The sequence below is a fragment of the Enhydra lutris genome, unplaced genomic scaffold (assembly GCF_002288905.1).
Source record: "Enhydra lutris kenyoni isolate GAN:26980312 unplaced genomic scaffold, ASM228890v2 scaffoldscaffold19, whole genome shotgun sequence".
In the NCBI taxonomy this organism is placed as follows: Eukaryota; Metazoa; Chordata; class Mammalia; order Carnivora; family Mustelidae; genus Enhydra; species Enhydra lutris.
The window spans coordinates 29,951,215-29,968,951 of NW_019154103.1; the positions used below are offsets into that span (position 1 = coordinate 29,951,215).

Consider the following 17,737-nt stretch of genomic DNA (forward strand, 5'->3'; position numbering starts at 1 on the left):
AAAAAACATTAATAAGAAACCAGGCAATTGCAGTGGTGGGTACAGTAAAACCCAGGGCTTCCAATTCATCTGCTTTTCTTAAACATCAGCATATAAGGAAAACAATTGCTTTTTGTCCATTGTTTACTATTCTGGCATTTATTGATTCAACAAATATTTATTGAACACCTATTCTCGATGCTATTTTCTATTATTTTTCAATGAAAAATTTTCAATGAAAATTTTTCAATTAAATCAATATTATGGTTAAGCAGATTCTCCACATTATGGAGAGCTTGCCTGATTTTAGAAACACTTCTATGAGAAACTATACGCTCTGTTCCAAACGACTCACCTGCAAACAAGCTTTTGGAACAGAACCAGCTGGCCAGTAAGGGACTTTCTTTATGTTAGTATTCTCTGGATTTACTGAATATTCTTATATCTTTTAAAAGGATAGTTAATAACTGTATTATACAATCAAATGATTTTTGAAGCAGATCTTGGTCATTTCAGTAAGTCATCTCCTTAGAAGTCAGGTTACTTATTCTGTAAGTTTTAAGAGTTGCGCAGTGCATATGAAAAATGCCGCATAGCTTAAGACTGTAAACTTTTAATTAAATCACATAAAGCAGAGATTTAGTAGTTAACCACATATATTTGAGTAGTTATATACTACGGATTTAAGAATGATGCCCATAGTAACATAGACTGTCCTTATGATTTTCTTTTTTTTTTCTTTTTAAAGATTTTATTTATTTATTTGATAGAGAGATCACAAGAAAGCAGAGAGGCAGGCAGAGAGAGAGGGGGAAGCAGCCTCCCCAATGAGCAGAGAACCCAATGAGGGGCTCGATCCCAGGACCCTGAGATCAGGACCAGAACCAAAGGCAGAGGCTTAACCCACTGAGCCACCTAGGCACCCCTATGATTTTTTTTTTTTTTTAAGATTTTATTTATTTATTTGACAGACAGAGATCACAAGTAGGCAGAGAGGCAGGCAGAGAGAGAGGAGGAAGCAGGCTCCCGTGGAGCAGAGAGCCCGATGTGGGGCTCAATCCCAGGACCCTGGGATCATGACCTGAGCTGAAGGCAGAGGCTTTAACCCACTGAGCCACCCAGGCACCCCTGATTTTTTTTTTAATTCTGAAAAATATGTATACTGAAAAGAGTGGAGCAGAAATCTTCAGCTCCCTGATTGTTTTTTCATTGATGTTTTTAAGATTCTAACTTCAAAGAAATGGACATTTCTTCAGCTCTGTACTTCTATAAGAGTGTCAATATTAATATTAAAACAACATGTGTACACAACTTTACTTGCCAGTGAGCTTAGGAAGAGTATGTTCCCCAATAATCTCTCAGAAAGTCCCGAATTCTGTCTGGGTACTAGGACTATAAACTTTTACTCTGAGTACCTTCTTTTGAAGAAAACCAACTATACCTTAGATGTGGCAAATGCTAGAAGATTTCTCTCTGCCTTTTTAGTATCAATTTAAGAAAATGACATTTGTCTTGTTGATTGTCGGTTTCTCATTCCTAAATCAAGTGTGCAATCATGATTCAGTCTAGAGGCTGAATTTTCACTGGATTTAAGAATTCCTCTGACCCAAAATCTGGGTCAGAAAGGTTATCGTAGGGGCGCCTGGGTGGCTCAGTGGGTTAAAGCCTCTGCCTTCGGCTCAGGTCATGATTCCAGGGTCCTGGGATCGAGTCTCACATCGGGCTCTCTGCTCAGCGGGGAGCCTGCTTCCTCCTCTCTCTCTCTCTCTCTCTCTCCCTGCCTCTCTGCCTACTTGTGATCTCTGTCAAATAAATAAATAAAATCTTAAAAAAAAAAAACAAAAAAAGGTTATCATACGTATTAAAAGGATCACCCATCTGAGAAGATACAGTGGAAATATCGCTTGGGAGATGAACGAGTATTCCTCAGAGAGCTGAAATTGCATACATGTTTTGTTTAAAATCTATCTTGCTACTATTTGAGTTGGGGTTTCTGGCAGAGTTTATAAAGTAATATTCTCTAAACAATAGAGCTCATTGTTTTTAACCTTTTTGTTAAAAAAAAACATAAACAAAATATAAAATAAAGAATGTTCCCCCCCCCCTTTTTAAAGATTTTATTTATTTATTTGACAGAGAGAGAGATCACAAGTAGACAGAGAGTCAGGCAGGGAGAGAAGGGGAAGCAGGCTCCCTGCTGAGCAGAGAGCCCGATGTGGGGCTCTATCCCAGGACACTGAGATCATGACCCGAGCTGAAGGCAGCGGCTTAATCTACTGAGCCACCCAGGCACCCCAGGAATGTCTTCCCCTTTTAAGCACATGGGACCGAGGACTGTATCTCTTCACTTCCTGTTAGTTGTTTGCTCACTTAATTTCCTCTCAGATCCGCCACTTCTTATCTGTGTGAACTTTTCTCTAGTTACTTAACTGTGCGCCTCTGTTTCTTCTCCTATAAAATGGGACATCAGAACAGAACTTCCTCATACTGCTCTGAGAATTGCAGGGGTTTAGAACAGCGCTTGGAATCGAGTGCTGTGTAAATACCAGTGACCTTTACTTATTGAGCATCTACTACATGCCAAACAATGTAGTACAGGGCATAGAGCAGGCAGGCCTGGGCAAAGCACCATAAATACATAGTGTCAGGGGTGATGAGTGCTTGAAAGAAAATAAAGCAGGGTAAGAATGTTGAGAATCACAGACATATTATCTTCATATAGGGAGATCAGAATGCCTGTCCGATAAAGACCTTTTTTAGAGCCGACCTAAAGAAAGCGAGAGCAAGGGAAGTGGGTGCCTGGAACAATGAGAACCCCAGGCAGAGAGAAGATAAAGTGCCAAGGCCCTCTTGTGGAGTCTGGGGGTGGGCACTAGCCAGGAAGGAGGGCTAGGGGCGTTGCTGGAGGGGAGACAATAAAGGAGAGTGAGAGGACAAGAAGTCCAAGAGGCAAGCTGGAGAATGCAAGGGAATCCACCACGGAGGACCTTGTTGGCCAGATTAGAGACTCAGGATTTTGTCTTGCTCAGACAGGAAGTCACTGGAGGGCTTTGACAGGGCAGTGACACACGCAGGGGGGTGATACAGAAAGCCTGCCGCGCTAGTCAAGACCACAGATGACAGTGACCGGATGGGGTGGCGGGGCTGGAACGAGTTGGGTAATGCTAAGATGCCTCTCCACTCTGCATTCGCCCTCAGCATACCCCTTTAACTGGCATTTATTGACCACCTACTAAGTAAGGTGTTGGGCCGAGACACTTTACCGGTGTTATTTCTTACCGTGGTATGCAGGCCTTTAGCTAAACATAGTTAAGATTAGAATATTAAAGCTCCAAGAAATGTGAAAAACCATCTCTCTCAACTACGTCATTTTACAGCTGTGGAATTAGAAATCCAGAGAGATGAAATGATTTACCCAAGATCATACAGTTAGTGAGGCCAAGAGAAGGGCCCAGGCCGCAATATTCCTTCCTTTACGAAAGGGGATTTTCAAAATCAGTGTTTTACGGACTCAGAAAGATAACTGGAAGTACCTTCTTTAAGTTATTTCTCTTTGCCTCTTCTGATTTAAAAAGAACAGCAGCAACACTTTTTTTGAACTTGTTCTCATTAGGTTAATATTTATGAGAATCATTTCTAAAATGAGTACTTTTGAAGTTTCTAAAATAACTCTTTGCCTTAGGAAGTCTATATAAATGACTATTGCCGTAATCTATTGACTGGCAGTTCTGCAAATCTATCACCGATAGAAATACCACCGACTTTCTGTAATTATTTCAGTGTGCCAATCTCTTACCAAAATAACTTCTGTAGATTAAAAACAGTATTTGTCATATTCAACAAGGGGCTCAGTCTGCCTGCGTAGTATCAGCAATTGTAACAATATACTGCCCGTTCCCAAGGAAAGGAAGACAAAGCACAGAGTCAGTCTCAGGAACAAATAAAGGATCTAGAACAGTGAAGGACGTTTGATTTTGAGAGTAAAGAGGAAATTTCACATATTTGCAGCTACGCTCTGTTCTCTTAACTTTGTATAACTCAAACACATTAAGAAGGAAATAAACAGAACTGAGGATAAAGCAGAACTTGGTAAGAATGTTCTAACTTGTGTCCTCCCTGAGTAAGCGATGAGTGGATTTTCTGATATGAAATCCTCTCTTCTCCTTCCCCAAGGCCAAGTTGTGTATTTGAATTCGGGTTCCCATCACTATACTCAAGACCCTTCCTCTAGCACCCTAAAACAGGACCGCCAAAGGGCTAGAGTTTTCTCTTTTCTCTTGGAAGACGTGTTAGAGATTTTAAGCCCCCAAGGATCTGAAATACATCCCTGGTCTAGTTAAGAACATTTTATAAAATTGACCGGTGGACAACTAGTCAAGCCTTGTTCAGATCGGCAACAGAGCTTCTTGTAAGGTAATAAGTGTGAAAAGAGCCATTTCCCAATCATCTTGTTCATTCCATGCATATTAGGAGAGAGGAAAATTCAACTGAGGGCCAATTCTCCCCTAAGAATCCTTTAGTTTAATTATGACCACAGTATATTAAACGTCTGCAAGACATCCACACTAGCTCTGCCGCTCTTGCTCTCAGCAGTGAAAGAAAGAGAGAAAACCCTTTCCCTACTAAAAAGACAGGGAAGGATGCTCTTGTGGTTCTAAACCATGGTTGAAAATTCAATTTAACTGACTACGAGGCCACTGTGCTTCTTATAAATGAACATCTCTTTGCTGCTAATTTTGTGCTATTTTACCTTTCATTAAAAAAAGTAATTCAGGTTAAACTCAGCTGAACAGCAAAAAGCTCTTGATATTTTGAAGCATTTTGGAACAATTACTTTGACAGGAGCCCTTGACAGTTAAATGACTCCATTAAATGAATGTTATAGAAGACACATAATGATTTTTAGTGAAATATTGAATTTAACCACAAATGAGGAAAAACCAGTCATAAGCACTATGGGTATATTTGAATAATAACATCTTGCTTATGAACCTCAATGGATTCTCTAATTTCTAATAATCATGCAATCACAGCAAGTTAGCTGTATGCTTCCTATCTCAGTGCTCTCAATTCAGTTTTGGTTTTTGCTTTTGTTGTTGTGTTTTAAGCTGAAAAATCAATATGTAAATTGTGAAACTGGCAAGGATTTCCTCTTACATCAGTAGGATATTTTAGAATTAGGCAATTAATGATTGCCGTCCCGCCACTAAAGCCTCCCTCTTTCCTTTTTCCCATTTGCTGAATGAGATTCTTTCACAGGGTAAAAAATCAGGAAAAGGCAGGAGCCTGCTGCAGGAGAACGTGTGAAGTCAATGTCTGTCAGTGTTTCCTCCATCCATGGGACTCAATATTCCTTTTCTTATTTTATGGATCGAATGTGAGATGGTATCAAGCCTCTTACGTGCTTTCTCATGACTAATGTCTAAAATATGTACTGAAATAATAAAACTGGTACTTTTCAATTTCCTTTTTAAATTTAATCTCAATATAAGTGGGAGTGCCCGTGTGATAGCAAAATCCGGCTTAATATAAAATTCTGTTTTCTGGAGAAGAGAAGCTCGATATCCTTGTAGACTTAAAACAAAACAAAACAAAAACGTGGGTTAGGAGTCAGTGGGGACATTCAGGGTGAAGAAATGAGTCAGAAAAAAAGGAATGTTCTTTGTATTGCTTGTCTGGCAAGGAGGGGTGACAAGTCCATGCTAAGCATACCGGGTGGTATGGCTTGGACCACTCCCCCTGTGTGCAGCCACACTTCCTAATTCTTTCAAGGAGGTGAGGTACATGTACTCCTGTACCCACTGCTCCCTGCATTTACTTTCCTTCAGCAACTGCCGATTTATTTGCCTCTCCTCCCCACCAGATGGTCACCCCTTGAGGACCAGAATGTCTTTGGATTTGGCATCCCCCAACTTTTCTGAGCCAGGAAAAGTTGTTCGATCAATGTACTTCTGAGCAAAGAATGCTTAGCTCCTTCGGCTGATCGTGAAAATACTTGGAAAAGACCAGACAGTTTAAGTATTTGGTACTAGTGAAGGAAAAGTCCAGATATACAGCAGGCTGCCTAGATTAAACATTACCTGTAACCATCCTAACTCCAAGTGTGGCCCATAGACCAGCAGCAACAGCGTCGCATGGGAGCTTTATAAATATGGAACCCAAGGCCCCACAGCAGACCACCTGAGTCAGATCTGCATTATAATGAGATCCCCAGGTGACTGACGCACAGTGAAGTTTGAGAAGCATTTACCTAGACTATGTGACTAGTAGGACACCCGAAGCCGTGACGGTGTACGCCACGGACAGGAAACAAGGCCACAGCAATATGATTCGTACAGAGATCAGCTGAGAACATTTTAGAGCTCTCTCAGGACAGAGTCACCGGTGGGGAACTCACTTATACCAGTTCCTCTGGAACGCTTTCTAGATACTTCTTCACACGCTTGCCTGTTTAAAGACACAGCTGCTCTTAATAATGGTCTTTTCTCCTTGGTGCAAAGAGAGTATTTATCGTCAGCATGCTGACATTTGCAGGAGTTCTGGCTTTCTCCACTATAAGTGTGGATGATTGAAAGGATATTGCTGACACCTGAATAAGAAATCCAATGACTCCACGCTATGTAAATTTAATTATTTCCTTTAATTTTTTTTTTTTTTTCAGGAATCTCTTTTTCTTTTCCTCAGCTTTGGAGAAGTCCTAGCAATTTTCATTTAAAAGAAATACAAGTCAGCAGTGGTTCACTGAACAGGCTGACACGCAATTTCATAGGGGGAGAGGAGCTGTGTCTTTAATCTAATTTGTGCTCTCAATTCCCAGCTCATGTATCTAGGGACTGTGATGTATACATTTACAAGGAGACATCTGTAATGCAGAGTCCAGCTCTCCGCAATTCTCTGAAACATGGGTAAAAAATTAGTCTGGGCGCTTGCAGCTGTCCTACAACCCAATAAATCTCTGTATACTCACAGATGTAGAAATATTCCCGGCCTGGCCTGAATTCAAATCCTAGGGAGAAGGGTGTGAAAAGCTGGAATTTTTCAGAGAACTTGAGCGGTCCGTTTGGAGAGTGGGGCCGGTTACATTCCCATCTCTTGAACCCTTTGGAAGTATGGTCACAGGCACTGTACCCATCAAAGTTCACCATGTAGAGGACATAACGCTCAGTCTTGTCTTCTGGGACCGAGTCCTCATAGTGAGGGCAGAAAACATCCAGGTAGTCATTGATACAGACGTCAATGTGGTAGTCACCTCTCTGGAATCTGTGGGAAGATGAAGAAAAAGATGAGATTATTTGCACAGAAAAGACTTCCTGCTCGGAATCATCAGTGGTAGAATAACTTTAATACCGCAGGTGCTAACAGATTTATCATAGTAAGTTTTTACTGCATCCCGTTAGGATGTGGGACATGTTACCATTCCAACTCTCAGGAACAACAATTTTACAGAGGAATTCATTTACCTTTGTTTCAAAACACCCTAAACATGGAACTCTTCACATTCATTTTCAGTCATGAGGAGGCTGACTTGCTATGTTCCTTTCATTCTGAGGATCACATATATTGAGGCAAAGTTTTGGTATTTTGAAATAGCGTTTCATTTCATGAGTGTTTTTGAATAAATGAATAAGTCATTTAAAGAACAAATGAATGACTGAATTGTTCTTGCTATAATTGAGACCATTCTCAATTTCCTATGCAAATGCAGAGAAGCAGAGTCATAAAATTGAGAGAATTAGGATCATAAAATTTAAAGGTTGGAAAGAAAATTCCTAGAACACTTCCACGTTAGAGGAAAATAAAAGCCTAAGGCGCAATGATAAAGCAGTGAGTGACGGAGCTGGATCTGGAACGGTGACTTTGGGTCCTACCTAGTCAGCTGTTTCCCTTAGTGAATCTGCTTATGTCACAAACTCGTTTTGGCAGATTTCTTTTGATGCCCCAGCCTTTTCTATATTAAGAAAATTAAAACCAGCTAAGTCCAATGAGCTCCTCCCCTCATTTTTTTGTTTTTAAAGATTGTACGCATTCATTTGACAGAGAAAGACACAGTGAGAGCGGGAACACAAGCAGGGAGAGAAGGAGAGGGAGAAGCAGGCTTCCCGCTGAGCAGGGAGCCTGATGCGGGGCTCAATCCCAGGGCCCTGGGATCATGACCTGAGACCAAGGCAGATGCCTAACTTCTGAGCCACGCGGAAGCATCCCCTCCCCTCATTTCTTTGTGTTCTAGGGCCAGACTGGACCACTTCCATCCTGAAAGTTAAATTACACACACACACACACACACACACACCACTGTATGCATCACACTGTCTGCTTCAATTCCTAACCTCACAAAAGTTTTGCTTATTTGTGTTAACTAATGATACTCTCCCCTTCAGATGAACAGACTTCTCAGGAACTAATGATGTATGAAACAGGAATTGTTATGTATACAATTTTCTAAAACCAGAACAGAAAACCCTACAAAACCCTCTTTTTTTTAGCTAAGGAGGAAAGTCTCTGAGCGCTCTGAAAGTTCATCATAAAACTGTTACTGCCAAAATACAAATGCCCCTCAAGTCATCTAGTCTTTGAGTCAGCTGGTTTCGGTGTGAACACTTTCCAGGGGCAAGTGAGCTGGTCTATTCCATTTTTGGGCATCTCTAAATTTTAGCAAGTTTCTTCTCATATTGAGCACAAATCTGCTTCTGTGTGATTTCCACCCAGTGATCCTGCTCTGGCTGCCTGACATCACAAAGAACAAATCCAATTCCTCTTCCTTCCTCCCCTTTAAGGACAAGACAGTCCATAATAAATATGGAGTTGTCAACTATATCTCTGTATCCTCCTATCTCCATACTTGAAAGTCCTGATTTTTTTGGTTATTTCTGCTCCCAGGCTTCTCACATTCTAGATTCTCAACTCTTCTCATGTCCTGTAGTTTCCCAGCATTCTCCTTAAAATGCAGCTCCCAGACACAACCAACCTCTCGGACAGGTCGCTGTGACCCGCGCCCAGCCCAGGAGACCTACTACAATCTTCACTCTGGATGCTAAGTAGTCATCGATGAAGCTGAGATTCCTTTCTGAAACAGAACACGATACAAGTGGAAACTCCTCATGTTAGTCGGAAGACCTCGATTTAAGGATTGCTGTTGGTTGAGTGGGGGAATCAGAAGCCATTTGAGCCTCAGTTTCCTCAAATGTAAGTGGGAATGATAACGAGGATCTGCCTTGCTAACCTCACATGACTGCTTCAAGTCCCAGATGATGAAATGGATGAAAAGCCATGCAAGTGTACGCATTATCAGGATATATTAAAGCATATTAAAATTGGTAACTGACAAAATATTAACCTTACAACCACAGCAGTCAATGTAAACCACAACAATAAAAATAATCCCCGTTTCCCTTTTTAAAAATCTCCAAAGACAGGAAATCATATAAAAATCCTAAATTCGGGTGCCTAGGTGGCTCAGTGGGTTAAGCCGCTGCCTTCGGCTCAGGTCATGATCTTGGGGTCCTGGGATCGAGTCCCGTATCGGGCTCTCTGCTCAGCAGGGAGCCTGCTTCCCTTCCTCTCTCTCTGCCTGCCTCTCTGCCTACTTGTGATCTCTCTCTGTCAAATAAATAAATTTAAAAAAAAATCCTAAATTCTGTCCTCAACTATCAAACGCTCTGCAGAAACTTCATTTGATCAATGCTTTTAAAAAACAGCCTGCTGATTTATATAAGGAGAACAAGCAGAGATGACCAGATCACTGTTCAGTTAGAGGATCTCAAAATGCATGAAATTTTTGAAAAAGATTTTATTTATTTATTTGAGAGGGAGAGGGAGACAGAGAGAGAGAGAGAGAGAGAGAGAGCGAGCGAGCGCACACGCAGGGGGAGCTGCAGGCAGAGGAAGAAGCAGGCTCCCCACTGAGCAGGGAGCCCCATGTGGGACTCAATCCCAGGACCCTGGGATCATGACTTGAGCCAAAGGCAGAGGCTTAACCAACTGAGCCACCCAGGTGCCCCAAAATGCATGAACATTAAAAAAAAAAAATGGAAGTATTTCTCTATATTTACAATGATCACGGAATATTTTTCTTCATTACCGGCAGACGATGATTTGTCAAGACGCAAGGAAAGCCTGTGTTGCTTTTAAAAGATTTCTGAACATCAAGGTAACATCACTGCCAAAGTATAAAGAAAAGACACTGCAACGTTCAGATAAAAGGGTGCTGGGATATGAATCATCAGCACTCAGAGTAGCCTGACAGGTCTGGATGGGAGCCAGACAAGAACGGCTACAGAAGGCAATGCCCAGATGCACTTTATATTATTATATTATTATTATAGATTTTAAAGACATTCAAGGGGGAAGTTTTCCCTTTCTCTAAGTGTCACTCATTTTAGCTTCTACTAGCACTTGACACAGCCTAAAAGTGGAAAAAAAAAAAAGAATTAAAACTGCCACTGTCCAGACCCATTCTGTTATTGCTCTAGTCTACAAATTGCCATTGTTTTTGATGCTTTGAACTGAGCTTCCTTTCTCCAACTTTTATCCCCATTAATACTGTGTAAGTTTTAATAAAACAAGCCATGAGCTTGAAGACACCCTTTACATTGGGTTGACCCTATTCCTTTCTGATGACATTTTGCTTTGTGTGGGGTGTTAAATGAATCACCGTGGAGCCTGCTTTGAACTTGTGATCACCCCAGTGATTAGTAATCCTACCCCTCTATCCATATGACAAAGATGATGATTCACCACAGAATCATCTTAACCTGTTTGAGATCTTTCATTTGCACAAGTTGGTGTACTAATACAATTTTTAAAGGAAGGACAATACAAACATAAAAACAATGATAAACTAGAACTCATAAAAGGCATCCCTGTGACATACTCAAGTATAATCCAAAGAAGAGTTTAGGATCAGATATTCTAACATGACCCCATATCATGCTCTTTGGCTACAGAGTAGTACTGAACCATTCTTTCTGGCCCTACTATGGAGAGACACACATGTATGGCTAATATAATTGAGTGTTTATTATGTTACATTCAATACCTTGATTTAATCCCCATCACAGATCCTATAGAACAGATACTATCAGTACAGCCCTTTAAAATGAGGATTTCGAGGCTAATTAGCCAGGCAATGCGCCCAGTGTCACAGAGCTAATAAAATGTGCAGGCAGAAGTCAAGGCCAAGCATTCATAACTCAGAACTGAAGTTTTTTACTATTCTACTTCCTGAGAGATAAAATTGCTAAAGTCAAGTTCTTAGGTCTCTTCATCCCACAGAGGGACAATTCTAATTCTTGCTGCTACACACACGTGCTGCATCTAGGATCTGCCATGGTATGGCTTTACCTATGTTGTCACGGAAATCCTCCTTAGGTAGTTACAGTTAGTTTCATTTTCCCAATGAGGAAATGGCATTCAAAGAGGTTATCATCCTCTGAGTTCATTTTTTCCCACAGGAAACTAGAAGCAGAGTTAGGATTTCAACCTGAGTCTTCTCTGATCCTGAAGCCAATTCTCTTTCCTCCTAAATGCTATGGTTCCAAAGTTTTTACCAATTGTTGTGATTCCCCTCACTTGAAGGAGCCCTTTAAAGGCTTTTGGTGCCATTAGGTTACCTTATGTTTATACTGACCTTCTAGCAAAGGCAGGTGCAAGGTGTCCTGGCCCTGCTCCCTCCCCATGACACTGGCCCCAAACTCCTAAACTGAAGGGTGTGTCGACATCCAGAATAGGGCTCACATAGCAGTGTTAGCTCCCGACTCAGGCATAAGAGTCTGGTTTTTCGTGGAATCAAGTGCTGTTAGGCTCAGCAGCTGGGCCACAAAGGGATCTCCCCAATCCCGCCCCCTCGACAAACGGCTTTCATGAACTTTCGTTCCTATTCAAAGAGCAAGTTCAAATCTAGGAAGAATGATTCCACATGCCAATATTTACAAAGGTCACAGGTGGCAAGGCGGGTGTTTTAAACACATTTGCAAATTTCTTGGACATTTTCTTGTAAAGGTCTCCCGCTTACTCCTTATCTTTAATTCCATCCATTGTATCTGTGGTGCTCTACCTCTCTGAAATCATTTCATGTTAAGAACTCGAGGAATTTCTGGCTGCACACCAACAAGCCAGCAATAATTACAGTATGATCTTTACTAAATTATCACAGTGGCTTACAGTGTAAAATCATGCACAGTAGCCACACTTAGAAAAGTGATTGTGTTTGAGTAATATGATTACCGCCCTGTGTTCTCATTATACAAAAGTCTCAACAGGAAACATCCTGTATACATGAAAAGATGGTGCTCGCCCTCCACTGACTTGCACGGCTACGAGGGTCCAAGCTCCAACTAACATATAATAGCATCTATAACTCTAGGAACACATGAATACATTGTATACATTCACCAAAATTTGACAGTAGACTGGTTGAGAATCAATGTCATTTATATTACGGAAGGGTCATCTTAGTTAATTAAGAGGAAGAAAACTCAGTATGGCAACTAGTTCTTTGTTACCAACTCAATTATCAAGCAGGAATTATGCACTTTATGGTAGTTCTTAATGCCCTAGAAGCTGCCTGGAAGGGTGGATAAAAAGCACATTTCAAGGCTGTTGATAGAGCGAAAGTAACAAACCGCCATTGGGATTTGAGTGAGAAGGTCTATTTGCAGACATGCGTGTTTGTCTCAGTTTGCCTTCAGTGTTTACCTGAGGACATCCTGCAGCTAACTACAGTTTTGATTATACACTTAAAACTATTCTTACTATCTCTCTCCTTATCTGGCCTGTCTGCAGAAAGTGATTTGTGACTTGAAATCAAATGAAATAAAGACCCAGCTGAGGTAATCAGTCAACAATTTGCCTCTTCACTTTGTTATCAATAGGGCCCCAGCTTTCTATCCTGATAGGGAACAGCACAAGGCTTCCTGACCAGTTAGCAAGGACCAGGAAGACTTCACTCCATCTAAACCCAGTGACTTATTTTCAAACGGAAACATCGGATATGCAGGACTCAAATACTCTACTTCTTGGCCAACCTCAAGGAGAAGTTCTCAACGACCCTGTCCTTGGTTCCTTTTGGCTGTGGCAAGTAAATGTCACCTAGGTTTCTTTCCCAATGGATGGCCCTTCATGTCATTGTCCTTACTTCCTCCTCAACCCCATATGCCCTTAGGCTGTGAATACCGACAGCTGGGAAGGCCAGCCCCAAAGGACACACAGGCAGGGCCCTGGGTTCCAGGCATTGGAAGAGCAGCATCACAGCCGTCCTTCTCTGAGTTCCTCTTTAGCCACATCTTCCTGTGTTGCTGCTCCTCTCCTCCCTTCCTCATCTGCTAAAGCCAAAATGCATTTCATTTTAGGAGCTGGAAAAGGAAGGGTACGATGCCTATTTAAAACATTCTAAATTGGCCTTTGGCATATGTCGGTGGCACAGCAGAGAGCCTGCTTCCAGGGAAATGTGTACTGAGGTATTTTATCATGCAGCTCCTGAGTGAAGTTTCCTCACTCCATAAATATAGAAACAGCATTAGTGAAAGAAGACAGAGTAGTTATTAGAGGTTAGGAAGCTGCGAGACACTTTTATCCCACTCTTTCATGTAGTGTTTTAAAGGATTCAATAATGAAAATGTTATTTCTCATGAACTGGATAGTTGATTATTACAGTTTAAATGTATTTTAATCTGTCAAAGAGGTGATTGTTTTAATATTCCTATTTGAACAGAACTACAATGTCACTTCTTTAATTACAAGGCAACTTAATATATTACATTCTGAAATTGAAATGTAAAAGAAGGATATGATTTATGGTCAAAGATTAAGCCAATTTATCAGCTTGGGGTTCCTCCCAAATTTTACATCTAGAGTGAATATATCTTGGCAGCCCTGTCTTTCGCTTCTACCATTATTGATTTAAAGGCTAATTTCAGAGTAAGATGTCTCTTTTTAACCAGAAGAATTTCTCATTTGTCCTGGAAGTCCTCCTGGGCCCACAACAGACCTGGAGTTTGGTCTGTAAATATGTTTCGGGAGGAGACAGGCAGGCCAGCAGTCTCTGTTGCAACACGTCTCTCCTCATCTCCTTCTGTTATTCTCTCAGCACAGAATGCAAGCCTTATGGTTTTCATATCCTAAGTCTGAAGATGCTCTTTTTATTTTGTTTTGTTTTCCTGCAGAGGTTAAAGCATGAAATATAAACAGCAAATCAAACAGGGTAGATAAAGAATAGCATCACTGGGGGCTGAAGCGAGATGTGTTCTGCTGTTTTTTAATGTCTTCCTTCTCTCATGGGCTGAAACATGTCTGTCTTCCAAATGTATTGGTAATTGACCTTCATTTTCAGCTCTGAGATAGAGTCCTGGAGAGTTTCACGACTACCAGGCCGGTTGCTAAGGCTAAATGAAGGAAGTCTGAATGAGGTCTGATGACTGCAACCCATCATTTCGGGCAGTCCAATCCAACTCCTCCAGGCTCTAGAACATACCAATCACAGCTAAAGTTCCCGCAGAAGTGAAGATTTACAAGTTAAAAAAAATACTCAAGGATGAATTTCAGAGGTGTTTCTTACCTTATTTTTGCAGTCAAAACACTGTATGTTCTAACACATACATTTTTATCCAATGAAGCACAAGATAGTTACAAAATATTTAGAACCCAGGGTTGCTGTTCTAGCCATGAATATCAATTCCAGTAAAGTTCTTATGCATGCATGTTTTGGTAATTACAAATTCTGCAGCGTAAGAGCTTTGCCTTGAATTCAGTAACCGTTGGTGATGGGAATAAGACGTAATTTACTTGGCCAGATATTTAGAATTCATTAGTGGTTTAGTACAGTAACCTGTCACCTTTTCTCTTTCCACGTGTATAGGTGTACGTGCATGTGTTTTAAAAACAAACGGTCTAAAAATTTCACAATTAATACCAACTACGCATATCAAACAGATGGATAAAAAGATCAGCAAGCTCTTATTTTTTGCTTTCCTATTATCAGTCACATCAGGCTGAATGACTTTGTAAAATTGGTATCTCCCAAGAGTAACACCTGTTTCAAATACAGGGCCCACAAAATCTTCTCTCCTCCAGTGTTTTAACTCATTTGGAGTTTGTTTTATTAGCTTGACTGAGGAGCTCCAAAGGAAACAAAGCATTAAATTGGCAGGGTCTAAACAAGACTTGCCTTCAGGAAGGGACTGGGAGCTTTGGGTGACAGTCTAATTGCTTCTAAACCCCCAAAGCGGCCTCAGGCATGGAGTAAGAATGTGTCAACATCAACAGGCTAAATCAGCCAAAGAATTAACCAGGCGGAGTGTTACACACCCAACACACTGCAGATCACTGTAATGGTTTTCAAAAAGGGAGTAAAATAAAATAAAGAATTGGCATCTGGCATCCAGTGTACGTCCTAGCAGAGGTCACGTCCACAGAGCAAAACAGGCTCTTTCCTGACTCCCGCTGCTCAGGAGCTTCCTGACAAAGCTGCCCTCACACCCCAAGTTCTCTGGAGTTCGACATCATGGCAAGCACACGGAACAGAGCACCTGCCGCCTACACACGGGTCCAAAAGCAGATGCGGGAAATCACCGAACAGGTTATCCAGCCACTGTCCTAGGAGAACAGGATTAAATAAACGGATTCTGTTAGGGGGAATGCAGGAGTCAATCAAACAAATAAGCCACCTGTCCAAACTGCTTATACACTTGGAGCCCTTTTGTATCCTACGGGGATGGAGTTAGCTGATAGAATTTCAGGCCATTCCCAGTTTTAAGAGTAATAACAATAACCAAAGCACTATCATAAATGTCGTTTCTCTTAACCGATTCAAGTAATGATTTAGTAGTTTTTAAATACTGGTAATGCAAACCCTGAAATAGACATTTATATTATGGCTTGATCGTAACTTCCTGGGCTTATTACCACCTAAGACTGAAATCTGGCCCTGACTTCTCAGAAGTCGGGCTGGGGTATCTGAAAACCTACATGGCGAGGAACTCATCTCTACTAGTTTATTGTTAAACAAACAAAAAAGCTGGTGAGAAGGAAAGGAAATAACAGCTTTCTTCTGTGCTCCATCTCCACACTACAAGGGGAAGCATGTATTTGGTAATGTTAGGGCAAAACAATAATGATAATAGTGTTTCGCACAAAGCTTTAGGATGCAGAGCAAACACTGTTGTCGCTCTGGTGCAAATTGGCATGTGAGAAGTAGTTACCTTTATTTGGTGCATTTTAACCCTGTGAGCAGGTGGATACAAATCTGAAGCCTGAAAAGAACCCAAGGTGAGAGAAAGAGATCCAGGGCCATTAGAAATGAGGTGGTGGGTACGGTCGTCAAAGGCAGTGAATTCATTGGAGGTAAATGCGTAGATTCGGAAGGAAAACTGGGACTGTGCTGAGCAGATCACTGTAACAAAAATAATGATCATTGTCGTATTTTTATGCAGACCTTTTTAAATAGACTTTTCCTTGAAGACAGTGCTTGTGTTTACTCATCTCCGTACCCTCGGCACAGAGCACAGCATTTGCACAACTTGATACGTGTCTGAAGAAGGAAACTGCTGCTGACGGATGTTACAGGCAATGCTTAAAAGCAGAACAACCGTGTAAGGTGCCCCACCATCTCCTTCTGTGTCCTGGGTCCCAGTATCCAGTTTGAGAAGAGCTAAATAATATTCTAAACAAAGGCCAAGATCAGAAAACAAAATAATGGCCGACTACAAAAAGGAAAATTATAATCAGGACTGTTGTTCAAGCAATGCTAGAAAATTATGCCCAGCCGAGTAGACAACTTAAGCACCTAAGGCAGAATGAAAGTTTCTCTCTTGTCATTAAGTCCTCTATTCAATTACCATTTATCGGGGTAATTAAACACTGGAAAGTGATGCCAGGCTAATTGTTAGATTATGATAATTACATGTCTTTGCTATGCTACAGCTGATCAAAATAAGATGTGGTCCCGTGCACTTAGCTAAAGCTGCTCTGTAATCGTCAGACTTTCGTAGAGCGCTAGGCCATTTATTACTAATTCATTACAAATCAGGCGGAGAAGCTTATTATTTGTAATGCTTCTTTTCTCCCCCCACACACAGTCTCCTGGAACAAGCCTCCCAAAAGGTTAAGCACAAACCGTTGCCTCTCATTGGCCCGTTTCCATCCCAATTACACAGCTGAGCAGCATTAGGTGCCTCTGTTTGAGAGGGTTCATCAGCCTGCTTCACAAAATCCTGCAACCGCTCATCACACTGGCAGCAACATCCACCGCTCCCTTTCAGCCTCCGCCAACCACTGTTCTGCTCTGAGCTGTGTCCCAGCAACCACGAGCTGGCAGTCCAGACGGTGTTTTGGTTCTGAGGCTCCCTTCTGCTCGGGTCAGGCCTAGCCCAGGCTGGGATATGCCCAGGGTTTGGTCCAGCCGGCAGGAGGCATGGGGAGTACAGACTGCGCCCCCTCCTGCCAGGACGTCTGGTCTCCGCTCCTCAAGCCAGGGTCAGGAGAGGAGAGCAGCTTTCTCAGGAGCCGACCAGAGTCACCTCAAAGTGACCAAATGGGATCCTTGTAGGGGAAGAATGGGACCAATCCAATGTCTGGGGCTTCCCGGGGGGTTAGAAAGCTCTCCTTCCATCCCTTTACTAAACGCTCTGGGTCACCCTTAGAAGAGGGGAAGGCAAACGGGATTTGAGATTTGAGATTTCCCCCCCTATTACTTGGGCATAATTATTGACTGAATATTTGTACCTCCCCCCACCTCCCACCAAAACTCATAAGTCGAATCTCCAAC

The 17,737-nt window shown here is 41.7% G+C and overlaps 1 protein-coding gene across 2 annotated transcripts in view; it reads right to left on the minus strand.

Annotated features, from left to right (window-relative positions):
- LOC111148415 (ephrin A5) overlaps positions 1-17,737 on the minus strand; it is a 279,445-nt gene that overhangs the window by 39,394 nt on the left and 222,314 nt on the right. For both annotated transcript variants that reach the window (XM_022504942.1, XM_022504941.1), the window contains exon 2: positions 6,947-7,239. In XM_022504942.1, coding sequence (XP_022360650.1) covers positions 6,947-7,239 — 293 coding nt within the window. The remainder of the gene's footprint in view (positions 1-6,946; positions 7,240-17,737) is intronic.